At 37.7% G+C, this 17,721-nt stretch overlaps 1 protein-coding gene across 4 annotated transcripts in view; it reads right to left on the bottom strand.

Annotated features, from left to right (window-relative positions):
- The window catches only part of LOC127941341 (protein Jade-1), a 56,070-nt gene that overhangs the window by 32,746 nt on the left and 5,603 nt on the right, over nt 1-17,721 (bottom strand). For all 4 annotated transcript variants that reach the window (XM_052536328.1, XM_052536327.1, XM_052536329.1 and 1 more), the window contains exons 2-9: nt 14,517-14,580; nt 12,791-12,876; nt 12,222-12,379; nt 11,548-11,720; nt 9,594-9,805; nt 7,169-7,336; nt 4,160-4,276; nt 2,279-2,773 (exon numbers count right to left, since the gene is read on the bottom strand). In XM_052536328.1, coding sequence (XP_052392288.1) covers nt 2,279-2,773; nt 4,160-4,276; nt 7,169-7,336; nt 9,594-9,805; nt 11,548-11,720; nt 12,222-12,379; nt 12,791-12,876; nt 14,517-14,580 — 1,473 coding nt within the window. The remainder of the gene's footprint in view (nt 1-2,278; nt 2,774-4,159; nt 4,277-7,168; nt 7,337-9,593; nt 9,806-11,547; nt 11,721-12,221; nt 12,380-12,790; nt 12,877-14,516; nt 14,581-17,721) is intronic.

Raw genomic sequence — 17,721 nt, 5'->3', positions numbered from 1 at the left:
TGAACAACACCGCGCTGATGAATTGAGCTCTTTCGCTTTTCGCTCTTTTTTCTGTTTATTTAAACTGCGATTTGAATTTGTTCGTTCAGGTCCAGGAGGAAGTGAACGTCCTGAACGACAGCTCAGTTCAGTGTTCAGTGTTGCTGTCCCTGTCCGCGATACGCGCGGCTCTCTCTCGTGCACACGCGCCATCAGCTGCTCAGTTCAGTTTCCCGCAGCGCGGGGCTGAAGCCAACTTGATGTGTTGAATGCTCGGAGCACGTTATAAAACGTATTCTTAAAATACACATTTCTGTTTTAATAAATGGTCATATTAAATCATAGCATAACACATAAGTAGGTACAAAAATAATCAGTGATGCATGCGACCCTTTTGGTCTCAGTGTAGCTCCCTGCTTTACCATGTTATGCAACGCTGAGCAATTGCTGCGACGTTAAGCCTGACAGAGAAATCTCACAAGCACATATAAACACTCATTTTCATATGTGTAATATATTCTTCTAATTGTTTTGTGCCGTTTCGCTGCAGTGTTTTAATGTGAAAGGCTGTAAATGTGTACTTCAAGTGTTCAGAGAAATACATCACGAGCTCACTGTGACGTTCAGCATGATGATTCAGTTAGAAACCAGCTAAGACCAGCGTGACAGTGGCCAAAACTACTTTAAAACCATATAATATATTATTCTAATTGTTTTGTGCCGTTTCGCTGCAGTGTTTTAATGCGAAAGGCTGTAAATTCTCTGTGGACTTCAAGTGTTCAGAGAAATACATCGCCAGCTTGCGAGCAGTTGGCTGCCGCGAATATATAATGTTATTACTTTAAACAGTTCAGAAACATCTGAATTTAGCTCTTGGTGTGTTCTAACGTGTGGATTGCGTGCAATCGCGTTTTTAAAAGGTCTTAAATAAGAATGAATTCGCTAGTTGTCGGCTCCGTGTAGACAGCCTGGGCTGAGCAGCAGTATTTTTAACCAGTTTAAAAGTGAAACGAAACCCGACTCCGCCCCTAAATGTCATTGCAACTGTAGGGGCGCAATTTTTTTATTTTTTTTTACATTTAAAAATTAATAAAAAAAAAACTTTAAGTCTGATCACTCTGAAAAGATATAGCACACACCACCCCTCTATCCCGCAGGTGTCTGCCGAGTTTGGGGCTTGTGGCTTTAAAGCCCTAGGAGGAGTAGCGTTCAGAATTTTTTTCTCAGAAGAATAATAATAATAAAAATAAAAATAAGTTTAAATAGCATAACAGTATGTTGGCTTGTTGCCAAGCCAACATAATAATAATAAGTTTAAATAGAATATCAGTAAGTTGGCTCTCTCAAGCCAACTTAATAAGATTAAATAGTAGATCAGTAAGTTGGCTTTTTCAAGCCAACTTAATCAGCATAAAAGGCAGAAATATTTATAAGCAAATGTAAAAGACTATGCATGCTAGGCATAAAGATTACCATAGTAAACATGGTAAATATGACAGTTTGAAGAAATCAGACGTCAACTTATTCTCTATCAAAACTGTGTATTTATTTAGTAACTTATATTATCAGTCACAAGTTGTTTTTGTTCGGGAGCATTTCTAAAAATATGGAAATTATCATTCTTTCCAAATGTGATGTATACAGGCTATTGTGACGACAAAAAAACAGAAACAGACTCGACTGAATAGCAGACTATGTTCATAACACTTTATTTCTGTGTGACTAATTTTCAATCCTGATAAATTAATTAATTATGATGCATCACCGTATTATAGTAAAAGATCGATGCTTTTGGATTTAAATATTTACCAAAGCATACCAAATATTTTGTGATCGCGCTAGTTCCAGTGACTTATTTCTTAGTTTTCTGATAACTTCTCTTTGTTGGTGAAATTATGGGGTTGCATGACCCTCCCTAACATTTTCGTCTCATTTTTATTCATTGACAAAAATGTCAATAGATTCACGTCTTAGTTTTTGTCATTCAAAAAGTCTGTTATCGTCTCGTTGTCATCTGTGAAAAAAAATGTAGCTGACAAAAAATTACTCGTCAGTGAAATTACCACCGAACTGAACATTGGTGAATGTGACCACACCTCATTATGGAAAAGATACATTTTATCATGGCATCACAGCAAGTCTGGTTAAGACGCAGTGCAAGTGATGTCAGAATCTTGACAGCGTTATTTAAGACTCGCTCTGCTTCTCTGGAATACCGGTTTGCATAAATAAGGTTCAGGAAACCTGTCAGAAAACAATCATTATTGAGAGCTTTTCAGATGGGAACAGCTGAACTCACCCTCTCCAGATCCTGACGCAAGTGAGTGAAGAGCTTCAGACGGCGATATAAAACATCCTGCTCCTGCTGGGCCAGATTGTCCACCTCGTCCCTCTTGCGGGCCACCAGCGGCTGGTTGAAGTTGGCCTTTCGTCGCAGCTTCCAGTACTGGAAGAGGAAGTCCACGTGAACATCTGGAAGGGAAAGGCTTTCTGCAACATCCTTGGGGTCCACTAAACTGTAAAACTCATCTTCAAGCTCTTGCAGCTTCTGCTTGCGATGGCTGGCTTTCTCCCGTTCTGCTTGTTCCTGCTTCGAACGGTCCGAAAGCGTCACGGCCAGATCGGAAGGCCGGTCCACATTCCCGCCGCTGCTCGAGCGCGAGACGCCGCTGTGCTCAAGACAGTAGGATTTGAAGCGCACCTCGTCGTTCTCTGCCAGAGTGGTGCGCATCTCGAGTCCGTGGTCGAACGCACAGGTCACGTGGAAGGCCACGATGCAGGACGGCATGGAGCACTGTGGGAGCACAACAGCATGTTTAAAAGGTGCATGTAATCTGGATTCCAGAAATTAATTACTTGTAGTTAGATTATTTTACATTTTAAAATAATCGAAATCAAACTAGGGTTGCTTTTTTATTCGTTACATAATTGCATATTACTCAAACAATAGCAATGCATTTTGCATAATTAATTGAATTCTTCTTTTTCATCTTTTATATTTTATTCAATATAAAACGCATTCATTTTTATTTACATTTTTCACTCATTGGGTTATTTAACCATGTATTGATTAACCATATGTAAACTAATTTGACATGATAACATTTTTATGATGCAATTAATTTTAATTCACAAACCCCAGTTTGGGAAACCTTGACTTAAATGTAAGTAAATATTTTTTATATCAACGAATGGAATATATTTTCTTTCTCCTTGTATTGCTATACCAATATAGTACAAGATTATTTTATTTAAATCAATGTGATAAATGAGTTTGGTTTAAAGTAATCTGATTGGAGTACATAAAATGTGTAGAGTAACGGATTACGTTATTAACTATATTTTTTGTCATATAATTTGGACTGACAATTTGTAAGTAATCTACCCAGCTCTGGGCATTACTTACCCTCATGTTACCCACAAAATTAAAAACTGAGGAATTGCATTGTTGGCGTTTTCCCACACAGCCACAACGAACAGGGATTGAAGCTTATAAGCATTAAAAAGGACGCAAAAGCTCCATACTAATATTATAAAAAACATGATATACTGCAATACTCTTCCCTAAGACTTGTCAAGACAAACAACAAATTTGAAATGAATGTGACATCCGCTCTAACTCTGCAATATAACATCATCTATTAATTCATGATCAGATGAAAGTGGATCTTTGTTCATAAATCTATTCTGTCAATTCGTTCATGAATCTCTAGTTCAAGCTCACTAACTAAATCTTTAGCAGATTTTTAGTCAGTAATAAAAGCCATTACGTCTCTTTGTATAGACTGCTTCTATGACACTTTTATGGTGCTCGTGCTCTTTTTGAAGCTTGAATGCATCAGTTGCCATTCATTGTAACTGCATGCCAAGAAAAATCTCCTTTAGTGTTAAAATAATAAAAAATACTAGTCTTGAACAACATGAGAACAAATAAGACGAATTAGCTAGATTTTGCATTTCTGTACCACACAATTTTTTTGATTGCTTGTATCTCCATTTCTAATGTATACTATGTTATGGCACAGCTCTAATCTGCTGTATATAACTAAAAAGCATTTAGCAACCCTTGGCAAAATGCTCTGAAGATGCTGTAAACATTAATATCAGCTGCCTTGAAATAATGCATAGCTTATTCAGCTCTTTGAAAGGGTCGAGTGTTCAATAGCAGCATGTCTCTCACCTGTATACATGTGCCTGTGTGTTCACGACACAGACCACAGGACAAGGCCCAGCGGCTGGCCGGGATGTGGGACACTTTTGTAATAGGCTCCATCTTCTCAGGGCAGCCAATGCTCACCTTTGATGACATGGAAACAACACCCAGTTAACACATCGAAGAGTTGTATTTCGTTGTGCTACTGCTTGTCATTAATTTGTTCTTTTGTATTACTGACTTTAGTTTTTTTTAGTTAAAATAAATTAAATTCATAGTTTGAAATCAAAGTTCCATGCGCTGAGTGTGTAAGCTATCATGCAAAAAAAATTGTTAAGTATATTCCTAAATATGAGCCAACACATAATTATAAACCGTAAAACACAAATACACTGAGAGATGAAACATTAAGATCAGCTCATTTAAAACGAGTCTTCAGCAAATCCGCTATGCATTCAGTCAGATAACGCAGAAGACTGTCAAAAAAAATGCTCATGAGAACATATAGAATATTTCAAGAATTGCATTTGTTATGAACTGCGTGGAACTTATCTTTTAATATTCTTAAGAAGATTTTTGTGACTCGCAATCTCTAAATTAAATTTGATTCGAAATATTTCAGTTATAACGTGTTTAAATAAATATATCATTTCCATACAACGTAAAAATAACTACGTACAATGACTGTAAAAATTCTTTGATAAAAACTGTTAATTGGTTAGCTGTACATTCCCTTGCTATTTAAGGTGAAAAACTGTAATATGATATTTAATGCAATTTTGCATTAAACAAGAAAAGCAGAATTCAGCAGAAAAATGTTTGTTAGAGTCACTGATGTGTGTGTTTTTCTTTTTCTTTTTTCAGTTTTAAACTTTTTCAATATGCATATTTCTAAATATTTTATATGCAATGCTTAAATCGTAAGCGAATCAATAATACAACTAAAATAAAATAAAACTAAATAAAAGAACAAAATAAACGTTATAAAACCGAGAGTTCCGGTCCTTGATTCTGATTGGTCGAGCCAAGTTCAAAGCGGTTTGTTAATTACTCTACAAACACACACCTTTGTTTACTTCTGAGTGTTGCTCGGCAACCACTTTGTAGCAACCACACAATTAGCTTTTTTTATGTTGTGAAACATTAGTGTGTGTATAGAATAACTGTTTTATAAAAGCAATAAGCCCAGCGAAGCCATGGTTTACGGTGGTTTTATAACAGCTAAGGGAATTTCTTAGCGATTATTGCTTTAGTTTAGTTAGTTTAGGGGTATAATTTACACACTGAATGGTCAGGTAATAATATTGTAGCATTTATTTAAAAAAAAGTATAATTTCTTAACATACTAAATTAGTATATTATCATTAATAATACCCAGAATGCTCACACTCACAATTAACTAAGAGTTTTCCCTTAATAAACTCCTAATGTGCAGTTTATTAATAGTTAGTAAGATAGTTGTTAGTTGGTGTGGATTAAAGGACCTTAAATATATTGACATATTATATGCATTATAAGTACTAATAAATAGCCAATATTTCTGTAATACACATGATAATAAGCAACTAGTTAATAGTGATAACTGGTCCTTAAAATAAAGTGTCACCCTAAGAATAAATGTGAATTATTACTAAATAAATGTAGTTACGTTGTATTTTTGTGATTTCGCTGGTTTAATCTGAAGATGCATCATGGGCAGACACTCAGTAAAGATGCATAGTCAAATTAGACACATATTCTTCAATGCACAAGAACGAACAGCAGCTGCAAAAAAATTACAAAATATGTGAGTCTCACGAAGCCTGTTAAAGGGTTGTTTCGACTTGTGACACGAACACATACTGTACAGTATTTGACACAGTAAGTGTTACAGATGAAATCAAAGGGAACGTGGCGGTGTGGAACTGCGTCTGGAAGATCTCAGCTCACTTTATTCATCAGATTTCTGAGAGCCTTTTCACTCGCTTTTGTGGCTCTCTACATCCCTGTCATTCTGCCATTGTTCCCGCCTCACTCTTCAGCTTCTCTAAGCGTTACTGGAATACCCATTTTGACCAGGCTTTTCAAAACCCCTTCTTCTGTCACTTCTGCTTTTGTCCTCCTTTGACTGAAATATTCAGCAGGCTTTCGCATGTGAAGCAGGGCGCTCCTTTACAAAAACATCTTGCCCTCCACCTGACCGAACAAGTTCAGATTTCCAGCTGAAAAGCTTTCCTTTCAATCGCGCGACGAGACATAAAGAGAGCCGAGGAAATATTTCAATTAGAATTCATCCATTATTGCATGCTAATTACAAGTTTCCTCAATCGAGAGCAAAGCGTCTTGCAGATGAATACGTGTGAACGAGCGTTTGGGGCCGGATTTCCTTTGCGCTTTTACTGCTTTATTGCAATTTTTAATCAGGCAATCATATGAAGCAAAATTAATTCAAAGGTTCATTTCAACTCGACTACATCTGAACAAATAATCAAAACCGATGAATGAAATAATAACCAACCTAGTTTGTTTCTAGGTTTCATTCCTGTGTTTAGTTCCTGAATCCCTTGTTGCATGTAAAAATGTTTGTTCTGAAGAAAAATCTATTCGTCATTCTCTCTTTTTCCCCTCGGCTCAGAATCATACGTTTATATCCCACACTTCTTGCTTTTTTCCTCTTAGAATTGACAACTAGCATTTGTTGAGTTAAATTGAGTTACTAAGTCTGAAACTAAGAGATATGAACTTGCATTTGCGAGGAAAAAAGTTAGAATTGTGAGATTAAATAGTTAATGTTATAGGTTTAAACAGTAGTCTATTTCATACTGTAACTGTAAGGCTAATACAATATGTCTCCTATGAACTGCATATGTGAATATAATGCAGACCTATTGTTTACATAAAATTTATGCTTTAAAAGTAGGATATACATAGCAGGTTTCATCCATAGTCTATTCGTTTAAACATCTGCATGCTGTTATGCTGAAAGCTGTATTTCATGGCACTATTAAACTGAACACTACTTATAAGTGTGATTCCCAGAGTGATTTCAGCGGATACCTCGGGGATCCATAAGGCACAGCTGACGTGGACCCACTTGGTTCCACTGCGTGTGGGTTTCAGAGCTCCTCCTCTCCTGGGACAGAGCAGGCATTTGGGCTGCACTCCGAGGGCACAGGTTCGGCACAACCAGTTACCCTGCGGCACCTTCAAGATCCCGTAACACGCCTGAAGGAGGAACAAACACATGCTTTCAGTCAACACAACCAATCATCCGACACATCCAAGTGCATGTCATAAACATACATTAAGAGACAACATTCAAAATAGCAGAAAACGAGCAACTGGATTCACAAACAAGTTCTTAAAATTAAAGACATTTCGTGAGATAAATACTAAGAAGTTCATAGGAATGTTTTTCTAAGTGAAAAACGATAAAGTTTACACATATTTTCTTCATCTGAATCGGTGAGTTGTTAACTGGAGACTCGCTCCGTCCGGATCGTTTGAATCGGTGAGTTGCTAACTGGAGACTCGCTCCGACCGGATCGTTTGATTCGGTGAGTTGCTAACTGGGGACTCACTCCGACCGGATCGTTTGAATCTGTGAGTTGTTAACTGGAGACTCGCTCCGACCGGATCGTTTGAATCGGTGAGTTGCTAACTTAAGACTCGCTCCGACCGGATCGTTTGAATCGGTGAGTTGCTAACTGGAGACTCGCTCCGACCGGATCGTTTGAATCGGTGAGTTGCTAACTGGAGACTCGCTCCGACCGGATCGTTTGAATCGGTGAGTTGCTAACTGGAGACTCGCTCCGACCGGATCGTTTGAATCGGTGAGTTGCTAACTGGGGACTCGCTCCGTCCGGATCGTTTGAATCGGTGAGTTGCTAACTGGAGACTCGCTCCGTCCGGATCGTTTGAATCGGTGAGTTGCTAACTGGAGACTCGCTCCGTCCGGATCGTTTGAATCGGTGAGTTGCTAACTGGAGACTCGCTCCGTCCGGATCGTTTGAATCGGTGAGTTGCTAACTGGAGACTCGCTCCGTCCGGATCGTTTGAATCGGTGAGTTGCTAACTGGAGACTCGCTCCGACCGGATCGTTTGAATCGGTGAGTTGCTAACTTGAGACTCGCTCCGACCGGATCGTTTGAATCGGTGAGTTGCTAACTGGAGACTCGCTCCGACCGGATCGTTTGAATCGGTGAGTTGCTAACTGGAGACTCGCTCCGACCGGATCGTTTGAATCGGTGAGTTGCTAACTGGAGACTCGCTCCGACCGGATCGTTTGAATCGGTGAGTTGCTAACTGGAGACTCGCTCCGACCGGATCGTTTGAATCGGTGAGTTGCTAACTGGAGACTCGCTCCGTCCGGATCGTTTGAATCGGTGAGTTGCTAACTGGGGACTCGCTCCGTCCGGATCGTTTGAATCGGTGAGTTGCTAACTGGAGACTCGCTCCGTCCGGATCGTTTGAATCGGTGAGTTGCTAACTGGAGACTCGCTCCGTCCGGATCGTTTGAATCGGTGAGTTGCTAACTGGGGACTCGCTCCGACCGGAATCGTTTGAATCGGTGAGTTGCTAACTGGGGACTCGCTCCGACCGGATCGTTTGAATCAATGAGTTGCTAACTGGAGAATCACTCCGACCGGAATCGTTTGAATCGGTGAGTTGCTAACTGGAGACTCGCTCCGACCGGATCGTTTGAATCAATGAGTTGCTAACTGGAGAATCACTCCGACCGGAATCGTTTGAATCGGTGAGTTGCTAACTGGAGACTCGCTCCGACCGGATCGTTTGAATCAATGAGTTGCTAACTGGAGACTCGCTCCGACCGGATCGTTTGAATCGGTGAGTTGCTAACTGGAGACTCGCTCCGACCGGATCGTTTGAATCGGTGAGTTGCTAAATGGGGACTCGCTCCGACCGGATCGTTTGAATCGGTGAGTTGCTAAATGGGGACTCGCTCCGACCGGATCGTTTGAATCGGTGAGTTGCTAACTGGAGACTCGCTCCGACCGGATCGTTTGAATCGGTGAGTTGCTAACTGGAGACTCGCTCCGACCGGATTGTTTGAATCGGTGAGTTGTTAACTTGGGACTCGCTCCGACCCGATCGTTTGAATCGGTGAGTTGCTAACTGGAGACTCGCTCCGACCGGATCGTTTGAATCGGTGAGTTGCTAAATGGGGACTCGCTCCGACCGGATCGTTTGAATCGGTGAGTTGCTAACTGGAGACTCGCTCCGTCCGGATCGTTTGAATCGGTGAGTTGCTAACTGGGGACTCGCTCCATCCGGATCGTTTGAATCGAGAGTTGCTAACTGGAGACTTTAAAATAAAGTGTAAACTTTAATATAAGTTTTGTGAATCTGGTCACTGGTGTCACGCGGTGTTTCACCACATTCACGCACACAATGGACCTGACTGCGATTCATTACAGCGCTCAGACCTCAATATAATCTGGACTGTTTTTGGATTAAATACCTGATGCACACAAACGTTGCACTTGTCACAGAAGACCATCTCATTGCCATCCTCGCCCTCAGGTGAGCGGCACACGTCACAAACCACGTCCTCGTCGTATTCGATGCCCAGACCCTCCTCGGTCTCGATGGCCTGCTGCATGTTCTGCTGACACCGGTTCTCCAGCTCCACCACCACCTGCTCCATGGTCAGCTCGTCCAGCTCTGGAAGTGCTGCGACACACAAAACAAACCGCTTGTATTTATGGGTTTCTGCAACCCGTCAAAATAAAAGTTCAGTTTAACTTGAAGAAATTATGACAAAAATGCATAGCCTATAGGCTCATATCCAAGCATGATTAATCATTAAAAGATGGCAAACTTGATTTAAGCACACACAATCTTATTCCCAAATGATGATGATTTAGCTATGTCTTTTAAACCTTTGAAATTACAAATCACATCGGAATATTTAAACCTGCTTTCACGCAGCTGCAGATCCAGAGAGAGCAGCACTTTATATCTGAAACAGCTTCACAATGAGCCACATTTCTGTGTTGCAAACAAATAATAACCAAAGCTTTGTGATAAACGTTTATAGTCTGGATATAGACTCTGATGTTGTGGCAGCTGCAATCAAAAAGAGTCCTTTGCAACCAATGTTACAATTCAAATAAAGACTGTGTGTGTTACATTTTGCCAGTAGGTGGCGACCAACTAGTGACTGCTAAAATGTATTTAATGTTTGAAGTCATTCATTCAAGAAATTCATTCAAGTCTTCATTCATTTACTTCAATTGATTTCTACATAATGAATTTATTTGAATTTAAAAAGATGTTAAAATAGACTCATTTAAAATATTAAATAAAAAATAAAAATAATTGTTGGAACCTCAAGTTATTTCAATATTATTTTGTTCAGTTGTCTTATGTTTTTTTCTTTTTTTTCATATATATGTTGAGAGAACTGTCATCTCCATTCAAAAAATCTATTATCCAGAGTCATAGCTTAAAAATGCATTATATATCTGGCATCTAACTAATGCCATTAGTACGGTTTCTACAAGGATTTGGTACAATTATAATACAGAAGACAGCTTCTCATCCAATGTGTGAAATTTTGTAATCAACCCTCCTCTGGCACCAATTCCCCAATTTAATAAAATCATTATTAAAACTTTAGTTTTAAGGAATAAAAATCACACAAATGTTCTTCCAGCACTTTGTTTGATAAAAAAAATCTAATGGTTTGTTAAATTAATTTAATTTAGTTTTCTATCATTTGACTGCCAGAAAAATTATATTACATAAAAAAATCTGAGACAAAAAAAAAGTGTTTATTAAAATTTAAACCATTAAAATGGCAAAACATTTGAAAACAGAATTTAGTCTAAAAAAAAAAAAAAAAAAAAAAAATATTTATCAAGAAAATAAAATGTATTTTTATAGGTCCATAAAATGTTTATTCAACTTTAAATAAATTAATGTTAACTTGTATAAGTTTTATGATTTTAATTAGACATGTGTTTTAATTAATATTTTATTTAACCATTGACAATTAAAATTAAAAAAAAACAATTGAATCCCCTAACCCTTCTGCTCAACCATGATAGAAATCACAACTAAATCACTGATTTACGCTTATTTATTTTTATTTTTAAGAGCACATGCCCTTCTAAATAAAATAAAAAAGGACATCTCACAATTCTGACTTTGGTTTGTATCCTGTAATACAGAGTTGTGAGAAAAAAAGCTGCAATTAACTTTTTTAATTTTATTATTCCATATGTTACCACTTTGCCTAAAATTAAACTAAAAACAGAAAATACAAATGTAAACACTAATTTTAAATATTAATAAAATAATAGTATCTCAATTATTATAAAAAAAAATAAAACTTCCTTCAGCTCTTTTCTCGGCCTGTTTACAATAACAACCTAAAGACAAACATGATTCACACAGTTGATAAATCTTACCTAGTTCTCTGAATTCAGTATTAACCAGTTCAAGCCAGGTCACATCCAGATCATCCAGATCATAACAACTCAGCGGCTCACTGAGAACATGTGACTCTCCGAAGCCAAACTCAGACTGGCCCCTGGTTTGGATCGGTGAAAAGAATGGGATTCGACTGACCTCTGGAAGCATCCTGGGAAAAAAAATTGCACGACCACAAAACTCATGCATCAAGCATTCAAGGAATGTTTCAGCTTGGAGTAAATCTCAACGGACAGGATTTGTAGCATAATGTTGATAATTGATACATGATGCTGAGTAAAACACTGAGAGATCCAGATGTGAATGTGGCGCTTTCCATGCATTTATTACTTTTGTAAAAAATAGTTTAATTTTGTGCACTGAGAAAACCTTAAACTTTAGCCATATATGAGAGCATATGTATCTTGTGCAGCGCCTCTTGTACAATAGGGGTGTTTCATTCTAGTTAGGTATTTTAGTTCAAATGTTTATTTAGTTACATTTTTTTTAAGGCAATCATTTATTCAGCTTTTAGATGATGCACAAATCTGAAATGTAAAAAGGTCCAGGGTCACATATTATGGTGCAACACTGTATGCATATCGGAAAAAGCCATTTTCTCTATTTGGGAAACACGTAACACACAAGTCAAGAGCAAGCCTGAGACTCTCACCGAACTACAGGCTCGGGAATCGGCTCCACATTGGCTGGCACCTGAACACCCTTCTCCCATTCCTGCCTCCAGGGGTCGGAGAGGAAGTAGAACTCCTCTGGGCTCAGTTGTGCTGAATCAGGCAACTTCATGGCTGTAATAAAATCGGTCCGAAACACCTGAAAGAGCAGAACACTGGCATCATTCAGCATGAACCGCCCTGGTGACATCTTAGCGTGAATCAAAGACTCTGCCAAGTTTTAGAAAGAAATGTTCGTGCCAAAAACACTCAAATATGTTTGAACACAAACAGTAAGATCTCATCTCAGAACAACTGCTTTTTAAAAGTTAAACTGTACTAAAATGTTAATATTTTTTGGAAATTAAAAAAAAAAAAAAATAGAAAAAACGTAGCGTGTTATGTGAGTTAATCCAGCGGTTTGTGAAAAGTGCAGTTCGAATGTTGTTTTAAAATCAGACATCTATTTAATATCTAAACATCTGACGTACAGCTAAACACACATACCTGATTCCCTTTGGAAACCCAAGCGCCAACCCAAAACCCAACCTTATGAAACCGTATCGCTCACCTCGGACGGTTTCTTCTGCTCATGGCGTACCCATGTGCTGCTGGTCCCTGTGTTCTTTGAAGACCGTGACCAGGTGGTCACATGACCTGCGAGAGAATCAAGGGTCACGGGTGAACTTTTACTCGTCCATGTATGGGTTAGGAATGGAAGCAAACGGTGTGATCGAAATATAGCTTTAGACACTTCTAAATAAACATCTGATATTATAATCGAGTATATGCATGGTGTTAGAGAAGCCAGCTCAGTCATTTACAGTCAACTGTGCTTTCAGGGGAGCGCCCTTCGCTCGGTTTCTCTACATAATCCAGTCACAACTTCAAGAAAAGTGTTGTATTTCTAAGAGGACCAAATGTCCCCGTTTCAGGGATGACAAATGATCTAATAAATTGTTCTGTGAGTCATTGCTATTATTGACTGATGACTGTAGCAATGGATGAAAAGAACCAACAGAAAACCGATGTCAAAATCGAACGGTGCATTACGTGATTTCGGAGGAACAGAACCAGTTTGTTGGATGATTATATCTATTAGCTTCTAAACGTGAAGATAAAACTAAAATATTATAAAAATATTTCAAAATAACCAATGCATCATTTAATTGTTATACCATTGATAATTAACGATTTAATTTGCAGATAACTAGATAAGTTTCAAATAATTAACCCTTTAAGGCTGTCGCTGTCTGGGCTTATTATTATTATAATTTTTATTTTTTAATGACGTGAGAATTTGCGGCTTCCTGCACTTGCTTTACTTTATACGTCAGTGTGATAAAAATACAAATATGTTATAATAGTCATTTTATAATAAATCCAAAAGTAAGGCGTAAAAAAAAAACACGCGAGTTGAAAAAGAGCTAACGAATGATCCTCTGCTGCCATCTACTGGTTATAATAATAATTTCATGTCTTTTTCTTCTTAAAAGTCTTTGTTTCCACCATTTTGGGCAGATTTTTGAGTGAAAAGTGCATCTTTAAAGTGAATTTCAATGCACAGCTAAACTTGAGAAATACTAAAAGCTTTAAAATATTATTAAAGTGTTTTAAATATGTGTTAATGACTATAAAAGGTAAGTTACAGTATTGATTATCAAGAATACCGTTATGATGTCATTTACAAGAGATTTGTTGAGAACAGTTATGATAGCTAGCCTAGCATTACATATCTAGGTGCTCTTACCAGGCTCAGCATATACAATTAAATGTTGTTAAATAACATGAAACTGTACGTTAATGACGCTACCATTATTTACGATGTCGCGATTGTTTTGTTTCTCAGTTTCTGAACAGAACGAGGCAGGAGAGGTTTCTGTGAGCGTCTCAAGAGCCTCTACCTAGAATTGTAAGCTGTTGATTAATTGCTGCATTAACCCTTTAAAGCCCATTCTCTCATATTTGATAAGCACATCTCTAAGGCAACTAAATTATCAAAACTTTGCTAATAAGCCTGTTGCACAAAATCGATTACATGCCGTTTGATCAGTAGTGTCATGCTTTTTTTCTGTATAACCCTGCTTTGATGTGAAATCAAAAAGGTTTATAAAAGTAGACGTAAGAATATCTCTCTTTACGTGATTTTTGAATTTATGCATTTAGCAGACGCTTTTATTCAATATTTGCCCATATTATCTCACTATCTTTGTTAGACGTCATCTTTATCTAAACAGATCTGATTTAGTGGTGAGACGCCGTGTGTGTGTGTGTGTGTGTGTGTGTGGATCACTCACTGTCGGTGGTGTCAGAGTCGTTGCTGCTGGTGGAGTATTTCCTCCTCTTCATCTCACTCTCCATCTGTCGGCAAAGAAGGGATGAACAATTATCAGACTCTGAAAAGATGGCAGAAAGCGCAGTGTGAGAGTAAGTGTGCTGGGGGAAGTGTGTCTGCTGTATACAGCGTGTCAAAGACCGGAGAGGAAACACTCCACCGGCTGCTAGCAGATTTATGTGGCTATAAACGGGGCTTTTCCCTTTTATGTGGGTCTCTTCCTGTCGCCTCTCAGCCCAATCTACACTCTACAAGAGAGTGAAACCCCATTCACCCATGCTGCTGACGATCAGCTGCCTTCACTCCATACTGCAGTGATTGGAGGAAATAATCTAACGCTAATATTCCTGTTTACAATCTTTTTTTTCTTTTTTTTTTGAGTTTGGCATGCTTGTACCAATGTAAAGAATTTGGGATGAGAATGATGTTTTTTTTTAATGTTTTTACAGGAGTCTCTTCTGGTCATATAGGCTGCATTTATTTGATAAAAAATACAGAAAAAAATATATTGTGTAGTATTATTATGATGTAAAATATTTTTTTTCTATTTTAATATACATTAAATCATAATGTATTTCTGTGATGCACAGCTGTATTTTCAGCATCATTACTGCAGTCTTCAGTGTCACATGATCTTCAGAAATCGTTTTAATATACTGATTTATTATCAGTGTTGAAACGGTTGTGCTGCTTAATTATTTTCTTTTTGGAATCTGTGAAACTTTTTTGAAGGATTCTTTGATGAATAACAGTTAAAAAGAACAGCATTTATTTAAAATAGAAAATATTTTCTAACAATAAATACTACAGTTTAAAAGTTTGTGGTCAGAACATTTTTATTCTTTTTCTTTTTTTTTTTCAAGAAATTAAAACATTTATTCAGCAAGGATGTGTTAAATTGTTAAGAAGTGATAGCAAAGATTTATATTGTTAGGAATTATTTTTATTTTGAATAAGTGCGGTTCTTTTTACTTTGTGTTCTTCAAAGAATCCTGAAAAAAGTATCAGTTTCCAAAAAATGTTTTGACAGCATATTAGTCATTTTAACTGAACTGACTGGTGGTGGTGCTTTTTGGTCATGTTTCTGTAAAACAATTGAGAAAAAAATAACGAAAATACTGATAAGATGATAACGATACAAAACACAAATTATACTAATAAGAACACTGAGGATGAATGAGCTGCTGGATTCATGAATATTAATCAGGTTTTGTGCGTTCGCTCGAACTGATTTGTTGGAATCAAAACAGGGACGTTAATAGGTGAGCACCAGCCAATGAGATTGTCTTTGCACATTAACTCCGCCCACTAGCGGAAAACCCGGCAGTTCTTAAACTGAGGAACTCCAAAGAAACGCTTGTTATTTTAAAAGAAAATACAACAAAGAATATCGTTTACATGCAGCGTGCCAATTCTCTCTCTCTCTCTCTGCGTGTGTGTGAGAGAAAGTGACGGCAGGTTGCGCATCTTCACACTAGAGTTTATGTTAAGTCAAATAGTAGCACTTTTGCGTACATTCAGATGAGCGGAAAAATAACCTTAGATCAGTTAAAGGACTCAGCGCTCAGTCAGGGAGTGTTCAGCGAGTGAAAATATATCTTATACTTAGCCTCCAACTCACACACTGGCCAGTAAAATCTGAGAATGTATTAGCCATTGGCTAATATTAGACATCATTTAGTCGCCAGAGTGAAGATTTAGTCGCATATGCGAGTTATTTACTCACAATGTAGAGGGTTGATTCACTCATAAAAAAATAAAATAATAATAGAAATAAAACACAATTTCTAAAAAGATCAAACATTAACGTAGGGCTGGGCGATATGGCCAAAAACATTATCATGATAAAAAACGATATCGATAATTATCACGATAAATGATGTCAAATGTTTATTTCTTTCAAGTTCATTTCTGCTCCTACATTATAGAAACCAGACCATTATTTGTGAATATTTGTTAGTTTCTGCATGTTTTCATAAATGATATTGCTTCAAATCATGAAGCACGTTTGTGTTTCTCGTCACTTTGATCTCGTCAGCAATATTATAATTATATAATTTGTTTCTAAGAAATGCATATTTGACAGTAGTTTGAGTTTGGATGCAGATGTTGGTTTATGTTCATTATTGAAAACAGTAACATCTGTACAAATTGTAACAGCATTGGTTTTCTGTGGTGAAATTGTATAATTCTGACTGTTTGAAATTTATTAAAATTAACCAATGGTTTCCACAGTAGCATAGATTTAGATCATGAGAACCACAGTTTAAACCACACCTATTGCACTTCAATACCATGATGGTATACCAACTATATGGTTTCTGAATATTTGTATGAAAAAAAATATATTTAGTATAAATGCACAAACGCAACAGCTTAATCACTAATATTCCTTTAACACGTCTACATTAATAATATTATAAAATTAAACATGAATCCCACATTTCTGCCACAATAGCATGGCGTGGTTAGTGTTACTGACTGTGTTTCTGTCAGCGCCGTTTCATGGAGGAAAATAACATTTTGAAAAATATCATCATTATTGTTTTAATCGCCCAGCCCTATTAACAGGATCGTGTAGACTCAAGTTGATTATGTATAAAATTTAACGTTAATAAAACAATAAATATCTGCCATTCTCTTTTGGTTACCTTGAAAGGCTTTGTCTTTATAATAGGGAAATTAGTTTGGCTGTGATGCGCAGAAAACTTGCAAAATAGTTAAACCAACATGACAAAGACTAGTGATAAAATCATAATATTCCCAGCCCTACATCAGGACCACATGCATCCCTCACAAACACTGAAGCTCCACCACCAGCACATCAGAGCTTTTACACGGCGCTGAGAAGCACGTCATGCACTGACGATCGACTGATTACGTGTGACAGAAATCCAGCAGGCAGTGGAGTGACACGAGCGCTTACGAGTGATGGAAACATCAGAGCCAGAGCTCATTCATGAATAAACCCCTCATATATGAGAAGCACACACCTCTGCCCATGTGACCGCCTCGCCTCCTTCTCCACCAATCACACGGCAGCTGACCAACACACTTTAAAAGCATGGAGCTGCTCTTGATATGGCAAAGTACCTGACGTACCCAATCCTGAACCCTTACAAAACACAAATGCTTCTCTAGATTGTGTGTAAAATTAAACTTTAGAT

Source organism: Carassius gibelio, chromosome A21 (assembly GCF_023724105.1).
Source record: "Carassius gibelio isolate Cgi1373 ecotype wild population from Czech Republic chromosome A21, carGib1.2-hapl.c, whole genome shotgun sequence".
Classification (NCBI taxonomy): Eukaryota; Metazoa; Chordata; class Actinopteri; order Cypriniformes; family Cyprinidae; genus Carassius; species Carassius gibelio.
This window is presented reverse-complemented; position numbering and strand designations above follow the sequence as displayed.